This window comes from Gobius niger (assembly GCF_951799975.1).
Source record: "Gobius niger genome assembly, chromosome: 15".
Lineage (NCBI taxonomy): Eukaryota > Metazoa > Chordata > Actinopteri > Gobiiformes > Gobiidae > Gobius > Gobius niger.
This window is the reverse complement of record NC_136866.1, coordinates 22,431,313-22,452,532: the sequence shown is the minus strand read 5'-3', so window position 1 is coordinate 22,452,532 and position 21,220 is coordinate 22,431,313. Positions and strand designations below refer to the sequence as shown.

General features: G+C 41.6%; 1 protein-coding gene and 1 long non-coding RNA gene across 5 annotated transcripts in view; both read left to right on the top strand.

Annotated features, from left to right (window-relative positions):
- The window catches only part of klhl29 (kelch like family member 29), a 591,085-nt gene that overhangs the window by 545,184 nt on the left and 24,681 nt on the right, over positions 1-21,220 (top strand). For all 4 annotated transcript variants that reach the window (XM_079572684.1, XM_079572681.1, XM_079572682.1 and 1 more), the window contains one exon: positions 6,059-6,252. In XM_079572684.1, the coding sequence (XP_079428810.1) occupies positions 6,059-6,252 (194 nt within the window). The remainder of the gene's footprint in view (positions 1-6,058; positions 6,253-21,220) is intronic.
- Positions 17,925-19,478, top strand: LOC306974435. The gene is made up of 3 exons (XR_013793629.1): positions 17,925-18,182; positions 18,267-18,350; positions 19,330-19,478. It is a non-coding gene; the product is annotated as an uncharacterized lncRNA (long non-coding RNA).

The following is a 21,220-nucleotide window of genomic DNA, read 5'->3' as shown; positions in this document are numbered from 1 at the left end:
CTGCCAGCCACAGCGGCACGTGTTAGCGCCGCCACCTCAGCGGGACTCGCCTCACTCCGGAGTGTTTAAACAGGCCTAATTGGCACCTCCAGTGTTCCCAGTGAAGCTCGAAGCCTCTGTCCGTTTATAAGCCTCCATCCTGGGGCGGCTCACGACCCCCAAAGAAAGGGAAAGGAGTTCCAAATGCTAATTCACCTGTCGCCGCTGCACTTTGTATCCAGAAATCCATCTATCAATCTCTATTATATAATGTTTATTTGTTAATGATTAGATTCACAAACTGGCCGTCTTAAGGTGAGACACTGCAAATCGTTAGTTAGTTAGTTAGGGCTTCCTGGGTTTGTCCCTGTTTCAGAGCGTGGTGTCCTGCACTGGTCAGCTCCACCACCTCCTCCTTCCTCTTCCTCCTGCGCAGCTCCCTCCGCTCCACAACAGTCTTTCATCATCTTCTGGAAGAGTGTATCAGATGAATATTATTTGTCTTTTTCTCCAGTGAAGGAACATTAGTCACAACAATAGTAGGTATAGAAGATTTGGGTGGCTTAGCTGTGAGTCTTGCCCGTGTACCTCCTTGTTTGGAAGGCTCTTGGTGCCTCTTTTGTGTTTCAGAAGAAGAAACCTGGAGGTCTCGAATGTCTTAACTCATAAGCTAGCTGTTTGTTAACTTAAAGAGACTAGATTCAAGTTTGTCATTGTATACTCACTACTGCCACCTCAGGTCTTATGTGTAACTGCAGTCTCTATATTAACCCGAAGAAACAACTTTTTGAGTGACCGTGCAGGATTTTAGAGGCAGTTGTGGTGAAGAGGTCTGGGTTCATTCTACACATTAGGACATGGCTGGAACAGCATTTTTAAACCTCGTATAGACCCTTTAAACAAAATAAAGACTGGAAGAAAAAGCTGTGTTCTTCATGGCTAGCACAGACTCTCTGCAGTAAAACAAAAAATCGACTGGACCTCACAAAAACACTGCAAAGGTGTACAAAAGTATCCAGTAAAACAATGTTGAGGATTGCTATACCAAGAGAGAGGGAGGAAGCTGCTTGTTTACGCGTCGGAAGTTTGGAATTATCCATCCATCCATTTTCTTCCAATTTTCCGTTTCCGGGTCGTGGGGGAAAACCCAGATCACATTGCACCAGCCCCTTATGGCTCCTCATGCAGGTAGGTGGTGGGTCCACAGAAGGGCGGCTGATTCTACCCGGGCCTGTTGGTCTCATAAGGGGCTTCTGAACCGCTCTTTGTCTGACCCGTCACCTAGGACCTGTTTGCCCTGGGAGACCCTACCAGGGGCACGAAGCCCCCAACAACAGAGCTCCAGGATCATTCGGGTGCTCAAACCCCTCCACCACATTAAGGGGATGGTTCTAGGAGGGGAGTTTGGAATTATGTAACCAACAAATCCCTCAAAAAACAACTGAAAACCAGTTAGTACCGGACTGTAAAATCTTGTAATGGAGATGTTTTCTCCCCAATGGCTCTTTGACTTTACAAATCTATGGAGAAAGTTTGACTCAGTATTCAACAATAAAACATTTTATTTAGTCTGGGTGGAAGTTAAAAAATTGGCTTCCGAGGTTATAAAAAAGTATGAAAAGAAGAAGCACTTTGCCGTCTGTCTCTTACATAAAGTTCATTCGAATGAAAACCATTTTTACCATTATGCCAGTTCAGAAAGTAATATCACCTCACTTCATTTGTGCTGACACGTAAGAGATTAAACTTTGAGCCGTCTTTTGTTTCATGTGGATAAGCCCAGCGATATCAGGCATAAACCAGGTCTATACATCTGTAATGCATCAGCTAAAAGGCGAACTCTACCTTCCATCTCGGTGTTAATCTATAACTCCTTAGTCGAAGTCGAACGGACACAACCTTTTCTATCTGCTGTGAAGGACGGACTACAGACCCTTTTCGAAATAGCAGATAGCAATCAGCGGACAAACTTTATTCTTCATTCTGCAGCTTCTACTGTCCAGAAGATAATTGATTTTCCCAGTACTCGATGCCTTTCAGAGATGAGTGCGACAGCCAAACAATGTGCAGCACATTGTAGCGGGGAGTCAAGTGCGTTGTCTCCAACAATGGGACGAGGCCTTGATAGACCAATAAGACATTATGTTGCCCACATAAAGCTTCTTTCATGTGGCTGAATGCGCAGTCACTTATAACACTCGTCGTTACATGTGATCGGGCCCATCGCAGACTGAACAGTTAAGTGAATACAATGAGGAGCTACAGCCTTGATCTATAGCGCCGTATATCTCACATACATCCCTGTACTTTATATATATGACAGTTCTCTGTTTCTAAGACTTTGAAATGGCCTACTGATCAGATATAACTTTATCAATTCTAAAGGAAATTCATGCCATGCGGTGATGTTTTTAATCCGCTTCAGCAGCTTCACCAGACTCATGCTGATCATTTCAGTGCTCACATTTCCTCCACTCCAAAGCCTGTCTTGATTATAGTCGACCTGTTTGGGATTAAGACCTTTGCCTTAGTTCTGTTCATTTGTCCAGTGTGTAAGCTATGTATGTGTTTGAGATCATTACCAAATACTTGTAAAAAGCATAATAGCGCGTCTTTAAAGCTGCCTTAAAGGGACTATACAGAGTTTAAAGATGTCAAAATTATGTATTTCCCTCCCTCTACATGTTCCAACAATGTCCTAATGTGTAGAATGAGCTCAGACCTGTTCACCACAGCTGCCTCTAAAATCCTGCACTGTCACTCAAAAAGGTGTTAATTCGGGTCTGAAGTGCCGTCATGCACGGGCTTAATATAGAAGCTGCAGTTACATGTATGACCTGAGGTGGCAGTAGTGAGTATAAAATGGCTAACTTGCATCTAGCCCCTTTAAGCAATGTCTTTTTGAAATGTTTGCATCAGTAGGTGGAGTAGTGAACTCCATTTAGAACTAAGTTTACAGCGCAGTACTTTTTTTCCCCGCAACCCTTGAACGCCTCTCCTCCGGTGCTGCTTTGCTTTGTGAGGAAGAAAAAGGAGGAAAAAGATCTGACGGCTCCTGTAGATTTTCACATTTCACAAGGATTTCAGCTGCATCAGTGCAGGTCGGTCAGACTTTGTCAGTTCTCCATCTTTTGTAAACTTCTGTCATAATGCTAAACTGTTAGCCGCTAACTATAGCTGCGTCTTCTGCTTCTGGGAGGTGCGAGGTGCAGGGCCGGTCTTCTACAGTTGCGAGAGCTTATTGGTGAGGCATTGATGCCGGACCAGCAAAACGGGATCACTTAGTGCAGCTTTAACAGAGCATAATAATGGACATTTAACCCCCGCCTTAATCGAGTGAGTGCATCATCTCCAGCTTGGCTTTACCCAAATCTAAAAGCTTCTCGACTGGAGCTCACATTCTCATTATGATTGTCATGTTGTGTTTTCATCAGGTTTTTGTTGCTTTTTTGACATGTTTTGGCTTTATCACAGTTGCATTACACACACAAAGAAACACAATGTGGCCAAAATGCTACAAAAGGTAAGAAAACAGGATAAAAATGTGGCAAAAACATGACAAAAAGGCAAAGAAAATGGGATACAAATATGGCAAGAAACATGACAAAAAGGCAATTAAAACAGGATAAAAATGTAGCAAGAAACATGACAAAGGGGCAAAAGAAATGGGATAAAAAAGTGGCAAAAAATATGGCAAGAGATATGACAAAAAGGCAAAGAAAACAGGATAAAAAATGTGGCAAAAACATGACAAAAAGGCAAAGAAAATGGGATACAAATATGGCAAGAAACATGACAAAAAGGCAATTAAAACAGGATAAAAATGTAGCAAGAAACATGACAAAAGGGCAAAAGAAGTGGGATAAAAAAGTGGCAAAAAATATAGCAAGAGATATGACAAAAAGGCAAAGAAAACAGGATAAAAATGTGGCAAAAACATGACAAGAAGGCAAAGAAATTGTGGTGAAAAAAATGAGAAAAAGGCAAAGAAAATTGGATAAAAATATGGCAAGAAACATGACAAAAGGGCAAAGAAAACAGGATAAAAAGGTAAAGAAATTGTGGTAGAAAAAGGCAAAGAAATAAGGATAAAAATGTGGCAAGACACACGACAAAAAACACCACAACAAAACGACTAAAACATAACACAAACAAAGAAGAAGCTTAGGTGAGTTTTGTCGGCCTTTGCTTTCATTCATATGAGGCGTTAAGTCTTTGGCTCTTTGGCGTTGAAGATACAGATCAAAACAAAGTTGCCATTAAACAAGTCAGCACCACAGTGGGTCAGCCGTGGTCAGTAAGTTTTTCGATGTTTTCCGATGTTTGTGGAGCGGCTCTGAACTCTGCCCTGTCACGGAGCCCGTACTCCGCCGACAAATAGCTGGTAGCCGCCGACATATGTTGCTTTGTGTAATTGCTTTAATTGCTGTCATCGTAGGTAATGGTTGGTCTTTTTCATGCTCCCCGGTGGTGGAGGCATTTTGGCTAATTATATCTGTCAGCCCCGCAGCCAAACGCCGCCTTTCACAATGAATTCGAGAGCGGCGGGAACTCGAGAGCGAGCGGCGGCGTTCGCTGTTCGCTGTTGTGTGATGTGTTCGTGAGGGGGAGTGGTAGAGGAGCAGCGGGGTGTGAGCCGCTTTATAAATCATTAGCAGGAATAAAAGAGGCGCCCCGTCGAGTAGTTTTAATGGAAAGAGGGTCATGACTCCGTTTTGTCTTAACTTTGTCATGCGTCTCATCGCTGCCTCCCAAAGTCTTTGTTTAGACGGCATGCAAGGTTAAAGTCTGCTGTCTAATTTAGCGGGAGCGCTTGGCAAACTAAAAACAGGCTTGTGTCTGCTTTCATTTTTGATTTGTGTTTAGATGCACTCTGTAGTAGGTCGACTACGATAGACGAGCCTTGTTATGGGTCTGTATAATATTCAGGTTTTCAGGCATTACTTTGGCATCTAGTTTTGGAGTTGGGACGAGACAATGGAAGATGTTTGTGCGTTGAATCAGTGGTTCCCAACCTTTTTTGTCTCGCGGACCCCTTGAGTCGTTCATTTATTCTCTGAGTACCCCCTGAGTACCCCCTATTGAAGATTGTGCCCGAATGTTTACAGAGTTATCAACTAAACTTAGATTATTCCGTATTTCGTACTGGGTTTTTTAACTGAGGTAAAAAACCTCAGTTCCATCCATCCATTTTCTTCCGCTTTATCCGGGGCCGGGTCGCGCTGGCAGCAGTCTCAGCAGAGATGCCCAAACTTCCCGCTGTTCTGGCAACCAGGCCAGCTCAGACACATAGTCCCACCAGCTTGCCCTGGGTCTTCCACGAGGGCTTGTCCCAATTACATGCCTGGAGCACCTCCAAAACAGATGCCCTAACCACCTCAGCTGGCTCCTTTCGATGTGAAGGAGCAGCGACTCTACTCCAAACTCCTCCCGGGTAACTGAGCTCCTCACCCGATCTTGAAGGGTGCGCCCAGCCCCCCTGCGAAGGAAACTCATTTCGGGCGGCTTGTATTCGCAAACTTGTCCTTTCGGTCATTACCCAAATCTCATGACCATAGGTGAGGATGGGAACGTAGATTGATCGGTAAATCGAGAGCTTTGCCCCGCGAACCGAAAATTAAATTTTAACATTTTTTTTTGCATATCCTCCAGTCCTATAAAACCACTCTTTCACACTTTGAGCCCGGTGAATCCTGACATTGTCATCTTGGAATATGCCCACGCCATCAGGGAAGAAGAAACCCACTGATGGAATAACCTGGTCATTCAGGTCGACAGCTGATCTCATTCTGTGGCCACATCACATAGTGTTGCTGAACCTAGACCTGAACAACTACAGCAACCCCAGATCAGAACAGTTCAATCAAGGTTGTCGACTTGTTTTATGGACAGGCCATGTATTTATTGAAACAACTGCTTCAAAACAGAGAACTGTCGGACAGTTCTGGTCCAGTGATCACTTGTCTTTCTAGTATTGCTTTGTAACTCTAAAACCATACCTGACTTTTTTCAGCTGTCTGGATTCTCTGTTTTCATGCGTCTTCTTTAAATCGACCATTTTCTTGCTTTTGTCTTCCAGGTACGACACCATCACAAACCAGTGGGAGACGGTGTGCCCGCTGCCCAAACCGGTGCACTCGGCGGCGGCCACCGTGTGCGGGGGGAAGGTCTTCGTGTTCGGCGGGGTGAACGAGGCGGGCCGGTCTGCCGGGGTCCTGCAGTCCTACGTGCCTCAGAGCAACACGTGGAGCTTCATCGAGTCGCCCATGATAGGTAAGTCAACTACACGCAGTTTAAAGCAGAAGATCACAACAATTGATCGTTTTTATAGGACGTCACACGAGTTCACTAACTGCTAAATCAACAGCAAACGCTCTCACAGTAAGTAGGTTTTTCTGTTTTTTTGGTGTTTTTTTTTACTTTGCTTTGAATGCGTGAGAAGAATCCTCTCTAAATGCCCTAAATTTAACGCTGCCTCATGAAAGCTTCTGGGGAACAATTTGCAAAGAAGCTCCTCTAATGAACCTGCATGCGCTCTGGCACAAAGACACAGAAGATTATCCCTAAAACAAAGGCGAAGAAAAAGCCACGTGACAAACAAATACACAGTGACAGGGAGTGACTCGGAGAAAAGTCTCAAATCAGTGCTCACTGACTTCAAAGGCGACGCAGGCAAGTTGAGTTGTTCACATTAAATTCACAAGCCTTAACTATCTTTACTTTGTATCGAACATTTCATCACACTCAGAACAACTAAGGCCTGTGAAGTTTGTCGTTAATTCAATATTATATTATTCACATACACATACAATAAGATAATACAACATATAAGCAGAGGTAGCAGTGCTGATGTTTTCCCCTTCAAATTTTTTCACAGGATTATATAACAAATAACCTTGTCTATGTTAAATGCTGTATGTTTATGAGAGGACTGCTTTGTAGGGCCAGACCGATATATTTTACATTATCGGCTAGCGCTCAATATCGGTCGATAAAAGGCCAGAAAGGGATTTTACATCACAATTTCGGATTGCTGCTGATTTGTGTCCCTCTGAAATATCTACTAAACATGAATGTCCTGTATACTCCTCATACAGCGCCCCCTGCTGTCACAGTTTAACACTGATTAGAAGCATCATACACAGGATTATAGACATAATTATAAAATATTGGCCAAAAAATGATTGAGAGGTGCATATCAACCTCGGCCTGAGAAAAACCTGGATTGGTCTATCTCCATATATTTCTATGATTTAAACCTTTACCATAAAAAGAGATGTTTAAAGGGACTATACGGAGTTTAAAAATGTTAAAATTCTGTATTTCCCTCCCCATGCCTCTAAAATCCTGCACTGTCACTCAAAAAGTTGTTAATTCTGGTCTGAATTGCCGTCATGCATGAGCTTAATATAGAAGCTGCAGTTACACGTATGACCTGAGGTGGCAGTAGTGAGTATAAAATGGCAAACTTGCATCGACGCTGAGATACTTAATCTCTTCACCCCGGCCTTAACCGAGCACATTTTCACCAGTGTGGCTTTACCCAAGTCTAAAAGCTTCTCGACAGGCACCTCATTTGAAAGCTAAGATAATATTAATAATATTTTTGTGCTTTTTTTGTCACGTTGTTCTTGCGTTATTTTTGCTGTTTTTTCCTAATTTTTTTGCTGCATTTTTGATTTTTTGTCACTGTTTTGTTATTTTTCATCACTTTTTTTGGTCACTAGTTTGACGCCCTTTTTTCAAGTCGCTTTTCGATTTGGGGTAAAGTCATACTGAAGTAAATATGCTTGGTAAAGGCGGGCTTAATGTTAAAATATCGGCTAGCAACCCACCCCCTTCATATTGGTATCGGATCCCAAAAATCCACATCATGTTTCCCATTTAGCCGTCCACTATTTTGGATTTCTGGTTTCACCAAATAAATTGCCATTCTCTTCCATATAATAACTCTGTGACTGCTTTGACATGCCGTGTCGCCTCAGCACACAACCACAAACGCCCCATGATGCCGCTACCATTAATACTCATGGGTTTCTTCAATCTATAGTTGGAAAGTAAACAGTGCCGCCTCCAGCCTTTCATAATCACCTGTATAACACCAGTGGAGTATGGTTATTATGTGCTCCTGTCAAAGCACCAGTATTTGATTCTGGGCAATAGGGCGTCGTCCAATGTTCTCCTGTGTGGTAGCTGTGCCTCGTGTGACATGGGTGCCCACTTTCAGAGCCGCCTGTCTCCGTATGTGAGAGCTTATATATATCCTGTATATATAGAAGTTGATAATGATGTTTCGACAAGAAGACTAAGAAGAAAAAAAAAGTGAGACTTTCTCCTTGAGATTCTTTACTCGGGGGAGCGTTGCATAACTTTCCATGACGCGCACCTTCGAAATCCGAAAAGTCTGAGCAGATCTTGAGGTGAGAAAAGGGGGGGACCTTTTTCTATTTGCAACAATTTCAGATGAATTTATTTTCTCCATCTGTCACTTTTCTTTCTCTTTTGCTTTATGGACTTCCATTAGATCATCTTCTATAGCTGGAGTTTCTCCTTCAGCTAATCGAACTGGGGACTTGAAGAAATAATGGCTTGTTAATTACTGACTGAGAAACCTCTAACGTTCACATTCTCCTGCTAACTCATATGTACATTTTATTTTTCATGCATCTGAGCATTGAGCTGCATTTGTACTTCTATAACAGCTGTTAAACATCATGGTGCTTGTCACTTTTCAGAAAAACATGCTTAGTTTTAATCATTCTCACATTCTTTCTCCATATTCAGCTGCATGAGTGCATTCTCCGAATCATGCTGCTTGTTTTATGAAAAGCTGCATCATATTTATATCAATAACCTGCGGTTACATTTAGACACAAACACAAGCTTAATCTTGTGTTCATGCACAAGATTAAGCTTTCGGGTCCAAAGTTGTTACTTTGGACCCGAAGTAACAACTTTTTGAGTGACAGTGCAGGATTTTAGAGGCAGTTGAATAGGCCTGGGTTCATTCTACACATTAGGAGATTGCTGGAACATGTAGGGGGATGAAAATACTTAGTTTTAACATTTTTAAACTCTGTATAGTCCCTTTAACTACAAAAGGGCAGAAAAAGCACTTTCCAAGTTTTTCTTATTTTTTTCCCCAAATTTTTTTCTTTTTTTCCTCCTAAATTTTCCCAAATTTTCCCGACATTTTAAATTGTCTCCTCAATTTTTTCTTTTAATTTTTTACCAATATTTTCTCCCAAATGTTCAGTTTTCAGGATTTTTTTTTTTCAGTTTTTGCCACTTTTTCTACTTAAAAAAAAAAAGTCAACTTGTGTTTCATTGTTTATTCTTTGAAATGTTGATGACAAACAGCATCAACTTGAATATAAAGACTTTATATTCCTTTTCGGTACATACTTTTATTTTTTCAATACCGGTAGTACCTTTTTTTTGGTACTATACTGATATCATAGAACGGTACCCAGCCGTGGTTACGAGGCAGGAAAAAATGGCGCCTTGAGGTTTGGTAATCGCAGTAGCTAAAACCTCAATTTCAATTCGATAAAGGTTAATCGTGCAGCCTTAGGGCCATTGGATTTATTCATTTAGACTGTATTCATTTGCTTTTTAGTCAGTTGAAGGTCATATACTCAATGAGATGATACTTGGTGTGAAAACTTTAGAGGTCACAAAGCAACAGCACAATTTCGTTTCATAACCAGCTCCGTCTGTCTCGGATCGAGAGGTGAAACCTTCACACAAACCTGCCTTTACGTTCATCTCCAGAGACCGACGTCAATGACACAACACAGCCACAAAACAGAGACCGCTAATGTGCACTTACAGGCCCGCGTAGAAAAACTGATATTGATTTGAACAAACTGTATCTAGTAAGTTCCCAGTGTTCTGTGAAAAGTGACTCTGCAAGTTGTGCCTTGAAACTCGACCCTGGGAAGAACTGGGATCCTGCAAATATGTGAGGAAAGATGAGAGTAGGAATGCGTTTTGACCACAGCTATTCCGAGTTTGATGCTGTGTCATTACGAGCTGCTTCTCCACGCGCAGCGCCGGCGAGATCCCGCACAGTCATATTATGCGGTTTAAGATGAAGCAGCTGTGAGGGGAGATGATTATGTAATCTACAGTGTGAATGGGATTAGCGGCAGAGCAGCGAAGAACAGCGGAGGCTCGGCTCGTCTCATCGCCTCATCTCAGCCTCATCAGTGGCTCAGTTGGTTAGAGCAGATGCCGGTACGTGGGCTACGCCATGTAAAGTCAGATTTATGTTTTCACAATCCATGTTACTAACTTGTCTGATTGAAAGCAGTTCTGCTGCTTCTCTAGTTCGCACAGCCTGGAGTTTGCTGCTTTAATCCCAGCTCCAGTGCATGCGGTGATGACCTTGGGCAGGACACTTCACCTGATCCGCCAACGTATGAGTGCGGTGTGTGCGAGTGAGTGAGGGAGTGAATGGTGGTGGTTAAAGAGTACATATAATAAAAGCTTGTCTTTGAACAGTTTATTGATCTCACAATGGAGAAATTCACTTGTTACATTCAGCTCTCAAGAAAAACACTCAGGGTGTCCAGAAAAGGCAGGAAATGTGCAAACAATTAGACAGTAAATAGAGGTATCTTATATACAAAAAATGTAAGTGCCAAAAAGTATAAACAATACAAAAAAATAGATAAACAGACTACAATGAATGAAAATGTCAGTATTAGCAGTGCAGGTTTACAGTCATAGTGCAAAGTGACGTAGACAGAGATTATTGCACGTATTTCTGCAAAGGGGTTATTGGGGATGAGTTACTTTATAGTCTTTTCAGTCTGACAGCAGTGGGGATGAAGGACCTGCTCCTTCTTGCACTGAGGGTGCCTCAGTCTGCCACTGAAAGAGCTGCTCAGCTCCTCTACAGTCCTGTGCAGTGGGTGGGAGGTGTTGTCCATGATGGAGGTGAGCTTGGCTAACACCCTCCTGTCCCTCACCTCCTCCACAGAGTCCAGGGGGCAGCCCAGGACAGAGCTGGCCCTCCTGACCAGCTTGTTCAGTCTGCTCTTGTCCAGCTTAGTGGAGAGCAGAGGCGACCACAGAGTCATGAGCAAGATCATCAGTGTTGCTGATGAAGCTCCTTGGATGAGACGAAACATCCAACACTTAAACCTGATGTCTGCCATTTTAGAGTTAGATTTAGGTTGAGAGTTATTTTCACCAGTTATGCAAATCCCAAAGCTTATTGACTGGAGAGCTCACAGCCTATATACCAGTATGGCACCTCATTTGAAAGCCAAGACCTTCTAGTTTCTAAAATAATATATGTAAGATCTAACCCCTGACCTTAAACTCTATCCCCCTGATCTGGGAGGTAACAGATGAAATACAGAGAACAGATGGCAGCTCAAAAACATTGATCTACATTCTACTTAAAGTTGCTTACGAGAAAATGAATTACAAAACAATATTATTTTTATTAACCGCATCCCAGGGGACCAGAGGCACATTCATTATGTACTACTGTATACTGAAAGCACACAACTGCATATACAACTGTGTCAATATGGTGTTCCACTTAAAGAAGCATCAAAACTCCAGCTTAGAAGATAAAAAGAAGATTAATATCTATAACAACTAAATCAGTAAAGCATTAACTGACCCTTTTACTAAATATTTTGACAATTTCCTCCATTTCCTTCTCGTTTCATCTTCACGCGCTCCTTCCCACAGTTCGCCTCCCGCCTCCTCTATCTCTCTCCTGTGTCTTATCGACTGACACGAATGCTTTATGCGGGGACTTTTGTATGTACTTTTGCGCACGTGCGATATTGGTCTCCCGCCTGAACTGCAAATAGCTTTCGCAAACACTTATCAGCCCGACTTCCCATCTCTCGCCGAGTGGAGAATAATATTTTGCTCGAGCCAAAAATAGTTCCTCAACAGGCCTATTGAAGAGATACGTCTGTGTTTGCTCCGCTCTTGTCATGCAGCCGTCCTCCAGATAAATGGCTAATTTTTAAGTGCGCAGTGACACAGTCCGAATGATCGCAGTGGCAGATTTTCTAGAGATTTTTGTTATCCTATAAGCCGAGCGGAGCAGATGTGTGGGCCGCGCTGAGCTCTCATTATTGACTGAAATAATTGGCAGATAATAGTTCTCGTCAGATAATGTTGAGCAGTGAAAGCGCTAATATAGACTTTTATCCCTTTTCAAACAAATGCAAAATACTGAAGTACCAGCCTTTTTGACATAGTTATTATTTAGAGCAGGAGAACAGCTGTCAGCCGTAGCTACTCGGCCGAGCTGTGTTTTTAAGTTAAACTCGTCTTTATTCCCTAAGTCTTGATCTCAGCTCATGGTCAGAATCACTTTGCAGGAGGATGAATCTTTTGTGTGTATGGCTGCAGGAGTCGGCTCTCCTCTTGCTCTGCTTGCATATCTGTGGCTTTGTTATTTTGCATGTGAGCACATGAGCAGTGCCTGTGTGTGTGTGTGTGTGTGTGTGTGTGTGTGTGTGTGTGTGTGTGTGTGTGTGTGTGTGTGTGTGTGTGTGTGTGTGTGTGTGTGTGTGTGTGTGTGTGTGTGTGTGTGTGTGTGTGTGTGTGTGTGTGTGTGTGTGTGTGTGTGTGTGTGTGTGTGTGTGTTCTTGTAAAGCATCACATGTGGGGACGTCCACCTGTATACACACCAGCCATGTGGGGACCTAAAACCTTATGAGGACCTCATTCGAGGTCCCCAGAGGCACAATGCTTTTAAACGGCTAGAAATGGCCTCAAGATGGGCCCCATGTACTTTTCCTGAGAAGTCCCCAGAATGTCCAAAACCTGAATTAGTGTGAGTGTATGCGACCCTAGTGGACACACTGAGGTACTGCAGTCCCCATATGACACCATGTTCTGGTTCTGTGTATCACAGGTCCCCACAAAACAGCGCCCCCACAAGGTGGCTGCTGGTACTGCATCAGTCCTCATATGACACCATGTTCTGGTAGTGTGTATCATCAAGTCCCCACAAAACACCACCACCATGTGTTTGCTGTTGCACTGCACTTATTACAACTTCAACCTTTGTAACCTTTTACATTATAAATACATGAAAATATTAGTTGTTCTTAATGTAACATGCAATTAAAAAAAAGCAAATAAGCAGGATATGAGAAATATTTAGGGCTTGACGGTAACTGGTTTTCTTAAGTTACTAGCTACCATTGCTAAAACTAAAATGGATATATTTTATTGGTAAATGGTCTCAACTTATATTGCGCTTTTCCACCTACATACTGTAGGCACACAGCAAGGAACCATTCACTCTCTCATTCATACAACAGTGTACGCAGACACTTGAGGCATGGAGGGTGAAGTGTCTGGCCCAAGGACACAAGGTCAGTACGCAAATTTGAACCCCCGACCTTCTGATCATGAGATGACCCGCTCTACCAACTGTGCCACAGTCACCACCATTATCGTTTAATGATTATTATTTCAACTTAATTCAATATAAGCGTAATGTTAACATGATTTGTTAACACAGACAACCCAAAAGAAAATCATAAAAACTAAAATAAATGTTCTCTTCAGCCTTCAGCCCTATCTGCAGAGGGACTTTTATCTGCCCTGAGTCTATCTATAGCCTGTCCTAGGAGCGATCACTGTTATTGTTTGCCTCCACGATTTTTACCAGATGAAGGTAGAAAAGTGCCATAAATGTGATTTTATGTAGGCTTCACATGAACAGGATTTCACCAGTCTAGAGCTGTGGGCTGTGTGGAACATGCTGTAGGTGTCTCCAGAGCAGTAGCCTACCTAAGTGTTGGAAGTGAATATCCAACATCCAACGTGAAACCAACTTCAATGTGCACCACATCATTTGCCTCCCATGAACTTTCATAGCGGCCTCTATCTTTTTATCTTCACTACAAGGGCGTTTATTAACAGCGCTGGCTGCTTTGAATCAAGTCTAAATCAGTCATTAAATCTATGTCATTAACCATTGCGTGAATATTTGTAAAGCACTTTGAGTTATTTTGTATGAATGGTTCTCTTCAAATACAGTTGATGGATTGACAAATAGAATTATAAATTGGCTTGTCTGAGTGTTGGGGAGGGACTTGTGTCCTGCTTCTGCTCCTCCCTCTCACCTCTTTGTATGCAGGTGCTCCACCCTCCCCCATGGCTACTGGGTGTGGCTTCTCAGCTGTCCCCTAAGATTGGCTGCATCTGGCCTGGTGGCTCAGCTCAGTCCCAGCCACCTTTGCCATTTTTGGAGTTAAACTTTGTAATAAAATTGGTATTTAACCGCCCTTCTGGTTGCTTTCCTCATTGAGCCGGTCGGGACAATTTGTGAAAAAGGAGCTATATTAAAGCTGTTAATATTGTTGTTTTGTTTACAATAGTGACGTTTAAAGAACAATTAAGACTGAGAGGTCCATTAAAACGAACTAGAAAACAAACATTTAGGGATGCACCGATAGTATCAGGTATCCAGGACCCAGGAAACAAATGACAAATTAAGCCTTGGAAAAAATGATTAATAATAATGAAAATTATATTCAATAAAAAAAAAAGAATAAAATAGCATATGTAAGATTCTCATATAACTAAATCTACGTTTCTCAGGTAAATGGGTAACTACTAACTAGTCTGCTATGATATAGTCTATAAACCATCTATACACAAGAATGTTTGAGAAAAATGCATGGTACTCGTTTTGGTATTCGGTGTTGGCAAGTAGGCTACTCAAGTCAAAGTACTCATAACAGTTTTAGAAAAAAGTAGTATCGGTGCATCCCTATCAACAATAACAACAGACTGGTGGTGATGCTCCATCATGACACAAACTGGGATTAACAGGTCCTCATAATGTTCATCTCTAAACTGTCTCATTATACAAAATGGTGGCTTGACTACATCGTGATACACAAACCAGGATTACCAGGTACTCATAATGTTCATCTCTAAACTGTCTCATTATACAAAATGGTGGCTTGACTACATCGTGATACACAAACCAGGATAAACAGGTACTCATAATGTTCATCTCTAAACTGTCTCATTATACAAAATGGTGGCTTGACTACATCGTGATACACAAACCAGGATTAACAGGTCCTCATAATGTCCATCCCTAAACTGTCTCATTATACAAAATGGTGGCTTGACTACATCGTGATACACAAACCAGGATAAACAGGTCCTCATAATGTCCATCCCTAAACTGTCTCATTATACAAAATGGTGGCTTGACTACATCGTGACACACAGGTATCAGCTATGTGCTAACTACCGACCATTGCACAATATTTTACAAGAAAGAAAACATTCAATACTACATTGAAAAACTTTTCAGTTTATAAAGTTTTAGACAAATCTTCAATTTAATTTTTTTTATTCTGTGTCCAAAAGTTGGAGCATAGCTGATTAGCAGACATCATGCTTTAAAACTCTTAATATTGAATTCTTCTTTTGAAATCAATGCTAAAAATAAATTGGATATTAAGGCTTTAAGTAGCCTGTGGACACAGGCACAATTTTCACTGTAGGCATATGTGAAAATGCCATTCCTCCTTCGCCTAATTTATTTAACCCTTTGTCTTTTGATATTCTTTAAAAAATTAGCATTGGTTTGTTTTGGTTTGCAAAATCCCTGGCCGCCATTTTGTATTGCGGGGGAGGAGCTAGTGGTGCCACTACCCGTGCTCTGCATCTCTCTGCATCTGCGTCCACGACAGATGTCACGTAGCTTACAGTCAACAAACTGGTAAGTCTTTTTTTGAGAGTTAACTAAGTTAGAGATGACAAATTAGTTTGCAATGTTCATGTTCTAAGATATGTGCTCAAAAACGTTTCAAAAACAGTGCTAAGTACTGTGGCAATGTGCTAGCTTTTCTGTTCATTTCTACCACAATATAAAGAGACAGACTTATTTTTTGCTCAACTGTCTACTTGAAGGAAGGTATATGAGGCTCTTTTTTTTTAGATTAGATTGTTGAAAAGTTTAGTGGATATTAGCTTGATTAGCTAGCTGCATGGTGGTTAGCTATCATGCTAGTTGTACATTAGCAAAACCAGACTCACGTGGCCTCACTTTTCTTTAACAAGGAATACATTATACAGTTAAAACGTTGGTGTAAAGTAATTAGACATTTATTTTGAGCTCCACAATACTGGTGGGCATTTTTTTGCATTGGGTCGTCCATAACTTTTCTGTCTGACCCAGTCTTAGCTTTGAGAATAACCATAACATTGAACATGTTTAGCATAGTGGTAAGAAGCTGCTGTAGCACCATGTGCTGTGGGAAGTGGAGCTGAGACTGCCACAGAGGCATTAAACATAAATAACTCATCTAACAATGGGACAATAGACTATGTCTGAGATCTCAGGACGTTAAGCAAAGATTGTTCACAGCTACCATAGTTAACTCAACTTTATTTTTTCAGCAACAATGAATGAGTCGAAGGATAAAGAGGGACATGGGAAATCTGAGGTGAGATGTTTTTTCTTCTTCTTGTGAACCACTGTACTGTATAGAAAAGGCTTTATTTATTCATTCATTTTTTAATACATGTATAAAAGGAATACCACTACATGGCCATAATGTTTTATCCAACGTTTTAACCTTAAGTCTCATGCTGTTTATAGGGCAGATACATGTAAACACAGCGAGTGATTTTTTTGTTTTGTTTTGTAGTCACAAGTAAGATATTTTCGTTGGCTGCAGACGTTGAGAAATCACCACGATGCCTGTGTGACCCGACATGAAGAGTGGCTCACAAAGGAAACACACAAAAACTTTGAAATTACATCACTACCTCAAATTGTAAGTCTGTGCATACAATATTGTTTAAGGCAAGACACTGCAGGGTAATGGGCTATATGCACAGTGACCCCACGTGATTTCCGCCTGGACAGTCAGCCAGACGCTGTCCTTCCTGTCCGAATTAGCAGGTCCCACAGAAATGAAGCAATAGCTTAAGATTTGGTAAAGGACAGCGAGTAAAAGTTCAGATGTGACTGGAGCAGGTTAGAAAATATTACATGAGACGTAACGACTTCACTGGAGGAAACTCCGTGTTCATAACGTGGATGTTTTTGTCTTGAGGCTAACGCGGCTAACGCAAAATAAAAAATAAAACTAGCGAGGCGTTTGGAACGAGCCTGCGCAAAAAAGAATCGTCCTGTTAGTTTAAATTATATTTACTTGTTTACATGTTATATTATCATTTTTCAACACTAGCCTTTAGCTCTAAGATAAAGCTCCGTCCCTTACGACAGCTGGCGTTTCCTTTGGGGCAGATTCACAGTGAACATGATGTTTGTAACACGTTTCTGTGACTCCATCAGTAACTCGTTGTCCTTAACCAGATCCTGAGCTTCTCTACATTTGTGTGGGAACCTGCTAATTGTGAACGTAAACGATCAGCGTCAAGAAGTCCAGCGTCTGGCTGACTGTCCAGGAAGACGTCACGTGGGGAAACTGTGCATATAGCCTATAAGGAAAAAAATAACGCCCCATAGTTAACCGGATATTTTAATAAAGAGTTTTCTACAGCAATATAAACAAATATCTCTGTCCACATGACAGATTATGCGCAAAACAGATTACTCTATCCCACGAAAGTTATATATTTTCCCAACACTTTTTTTTATATAGCAAATAAGTTTGACTTTGCATTTTTTTTTTATTTTGCTGAGGTTTAGCTCAGCCACTCAACTCATGGAGAAACTTTAGCAAGGTCAACCCGTCAAAAAAAGGTCTCTCTGTATAATGAATAAGTTCTGAGAAAAAAGAAATAAAGAAATCTGCAGCCGCAGTGCATGTGACGTCGCGCAGCTCGGAGAAAGTAGTGGCTTCTGTCCAAATCGCCAACAGAATGAGTGGACTATACACTACTATATAATGCAGGCCTATATAGTGAATGAGGGGTTAGGGACATTCGGACACAAGCCAGGTCTGGTCTCCTGTCCAGACCTGTTCACGTCCAGGTCTAGTTGCGTCCAGGTTGTGTCCTGTTAAATGACTGCATGCCCAAATCCATAATTGAGTCTTGTCTTTTTCAGTCAAACCCCAGAAAGGATGACATGTCCACATCTGAAGGCAGCCAAGATGAGTATGTCCCAGATCACACAAAGAGCAGCACAGACAGTGAAGACGACGATTCATCTGCCCACCAGAAACAACCACATAGAAAGAATCTGGATCAAATAAATATAGATCCACAAGGTAAGATAAGTTTCACAATGCCATGTACTGTTACTTCCTGTTATCTATTAAGTGTCCTGGTAACCATTTCATTTTTGTTTTTAGAGGGGGTCATGGAAGACACAGAGGCATCAGATGATGAAACTGATCCAATCTCAGCCCCAGATTCGTCATCTTCAAAATCTCCAGGTATTTGAACAAGTAACACTTGACACATGTGGGGGAGAGGGAGAGGAGGCGAAGGACACAAAGGGAGGAGACCAAGGACAAGAAAACAAGACAATTATTTCCTGTATTTTGCTTAGATTAATCTCATTATGTCCACAGGAACCAGGAAGAGGGGAGAGCCTGCACTCCAAAACCTTCAACCAGGAAGTGAAGATCATATCCCTGGGTTTTCTTCGAAGTCTCCAGGTATTTTAAACAATCAATGAAGGAGAGAGTTTGGCTGTTTGATTCGGGAAGAAGAGATTCAGGAAAGAAGAGAGAGTGTGACCGGGGAGAGGAGACGGGTGAGAGAGATACAGGACAGACGGTGGGGAGAGAGGAGGAGACTAAGGAGAGAGATGCAGGACAGGCGGAGGGGAGAGAGGAGGAGACTGATGAGAGAAATACAGGACAGACGGAGGGGAGAGAGGCAAACGGATGAGAGGGAGGAGGGGAGTGAGAGGAGTAGAAATGGGAGAGGAAGGGGGAGAGAAGACGAAGGAGAAACGGATGCAAACAGGGATGGAGGAGTAAAGAGAGGGAGACTGGAGCGAGCAACACAAGAGCAACAGAAGTGGAAGGATTGGTACTGGTCAGAAATGTCTGATAGTGTTGCAGAATGAAGTGATGATACATTTTATGGGAGAAACATCCAGGAACTTGTGCTAAGTCCCCGGCCCCTCTATTATTCTGTGGGTCTTCAAACACGTGTTGACGTTGGCATTAGTTACTGTGTGAACCATGTATATATTGCTCTCACAATTCATACATTTAATTTAAAAGGGACAGAAATAAAGCTGAAGCTGTAATTACAAAAAAAAAAAAAAAAAAAACATAAAAAAAAACAATTTCATGTTGGTGAGTGAAATCAATGATTTCTTTATGCCCATAGAACCAAGGAAAAGAGAATTTTTAGCTATATACTAGTTTAGTTTACTAATAACTTGTCTTGAACACTCAGGACAGACGGGAGGAAAGGGACTGCAGACACGGACGCCAACAGAAGAAATGTCTACTTCCACTGGTAAAGCTCATTCCAACTACTTGCAATACAATTGGTTATTGTCTGTAAAGTCATAGTAAGTCATGTCTATGTCTTTGTTGTCGTCTTGTTATATTTTACTTTTTTTTTTTTTCTGCATGCCCTTATGGCCTTGTAGATTTAAAGTTTGTATAGCTTATTTTTACCTGAATTCTATGTTTGTTGCACGATTGTACTGAGAAACATTGCTAGTTTGTGAACCTGTTCTCAAACAATGGCAATAAAAAGTGTTCTGATTCTAGTTTTTGCATATCTTCCAGGATCTAAAGGAAAAAAGAGACCGTGGACAGTGCAGGAAGTGAATGCAGTAGAAGAAACCCTCATGGACAACATTCAGTCTGGAAAGGTCCCTGGTAAGGCGCAGTGCATCCAATGTATTGAAGAGTCTGCTGGGGCACTTCAAACAAGGAAATGGGAGGGTGTCAAATTTTACGTCAAAAACCGGATTGAGGCTGGGAGACGACAAAGTTGTAAAAGAAAGTAATAAGTAAGTAAGTAAGTGCTTATGACACATTAGGTACGATGACAGAAACCGTTTTTGTAAGAGTTGGCTAAAGAAAACGTTGTCCTGTTGTATATATATTTTTGGGCTTTTATTGATCCTTAAAGGAACAGGCCACCGTGTTTCCATACTGAGATATGTTCTTATCTTAGCTTTGACGAGTTCTTTAGGACCTGTCTGGTCTTCCCCCGTGGCTTCAGTCACGTAAACACAGCACAGACGGCGTTAGCATTTAGCCTCTCCCTCTCTCCTCTATAGCTCCAAAACAGGTCAAGATAGAAGCTACCAAGCTCTTCCACGTTTTCCCTATTTAAATATGGTTACGTGAAGTGTTACACTAAGTATAATTACACACAATTAAACAATGTGGATTTTCTAAGCGGATAAAAGGGGGAACTATATTGTAAGGCGTAATAATACCAGGAGTAATTTGGCATCCGCACAGTAAAGTGAAGATTACTGTGCATTAAAGTGAAGATATTACTGCGCGGATTTCGAACTACTCCTGGTATTATTACGCCTTACAATATAGTTCCCCTTTTTATCCGCTTAGAAAATCCACATTGTTTAATGTTGTGTAATTATACTTTGTAGTGGAACACTTCACGTAACCATATTTAAATAGGGAAAACGTGGAAGAGCTTGGTAGCTTCTATCTTGACCTGTTTTGGAGCTATAGAGGAGAGAGGGAGAGGCTAAATGCTAACGCCGTCTGTGCTGTGTTTACGTGACTGAAGATCAGACAGGTCCTAAAGAACTCGTCACAGCTCAGGTAAGAACATATCTCAGTATGTACAAACAGTTGCCTATTCCTTTAAAGGAACAGGCAACTGTTTTTTCAGTCTGAGATATGTTCTTGCCTGAGCCTGATTGTGATTTGATGTGTGAAACCATAGACATTAGCATTTAGCCTCTCCTCCTCTCCTCTATGTGGCCAAATGGGGGTGAAGTTAGAAGCGACCAAGCTCCTCCACGTTCCCCCTATATGGTTATGTGAGATCCAAGTATAGTTACACAAAATTAAACATGTCAATTTTCTAAGTGGATGAAAAGGGGAACTATATTGTAAGGCGTAATAACACTTAAGAAGCACTTTGGCGTCTTACTGCGCAGATGTCGAGGTGCAACTACTCATGTAACTGTATTTAAATATGGGAAACGTGGAAGAGCTTGGTGGCTTCTAACTTAACCCCATTTAGCCCCATAGAGGAGTGGAGATGAGGCTAAATGCTAACAACATCTTTGGTCTTTTTGACTGAGTGCACGCACAAAGACCAGACAGGTGCACATTAACTCGTCTAAGCTCAG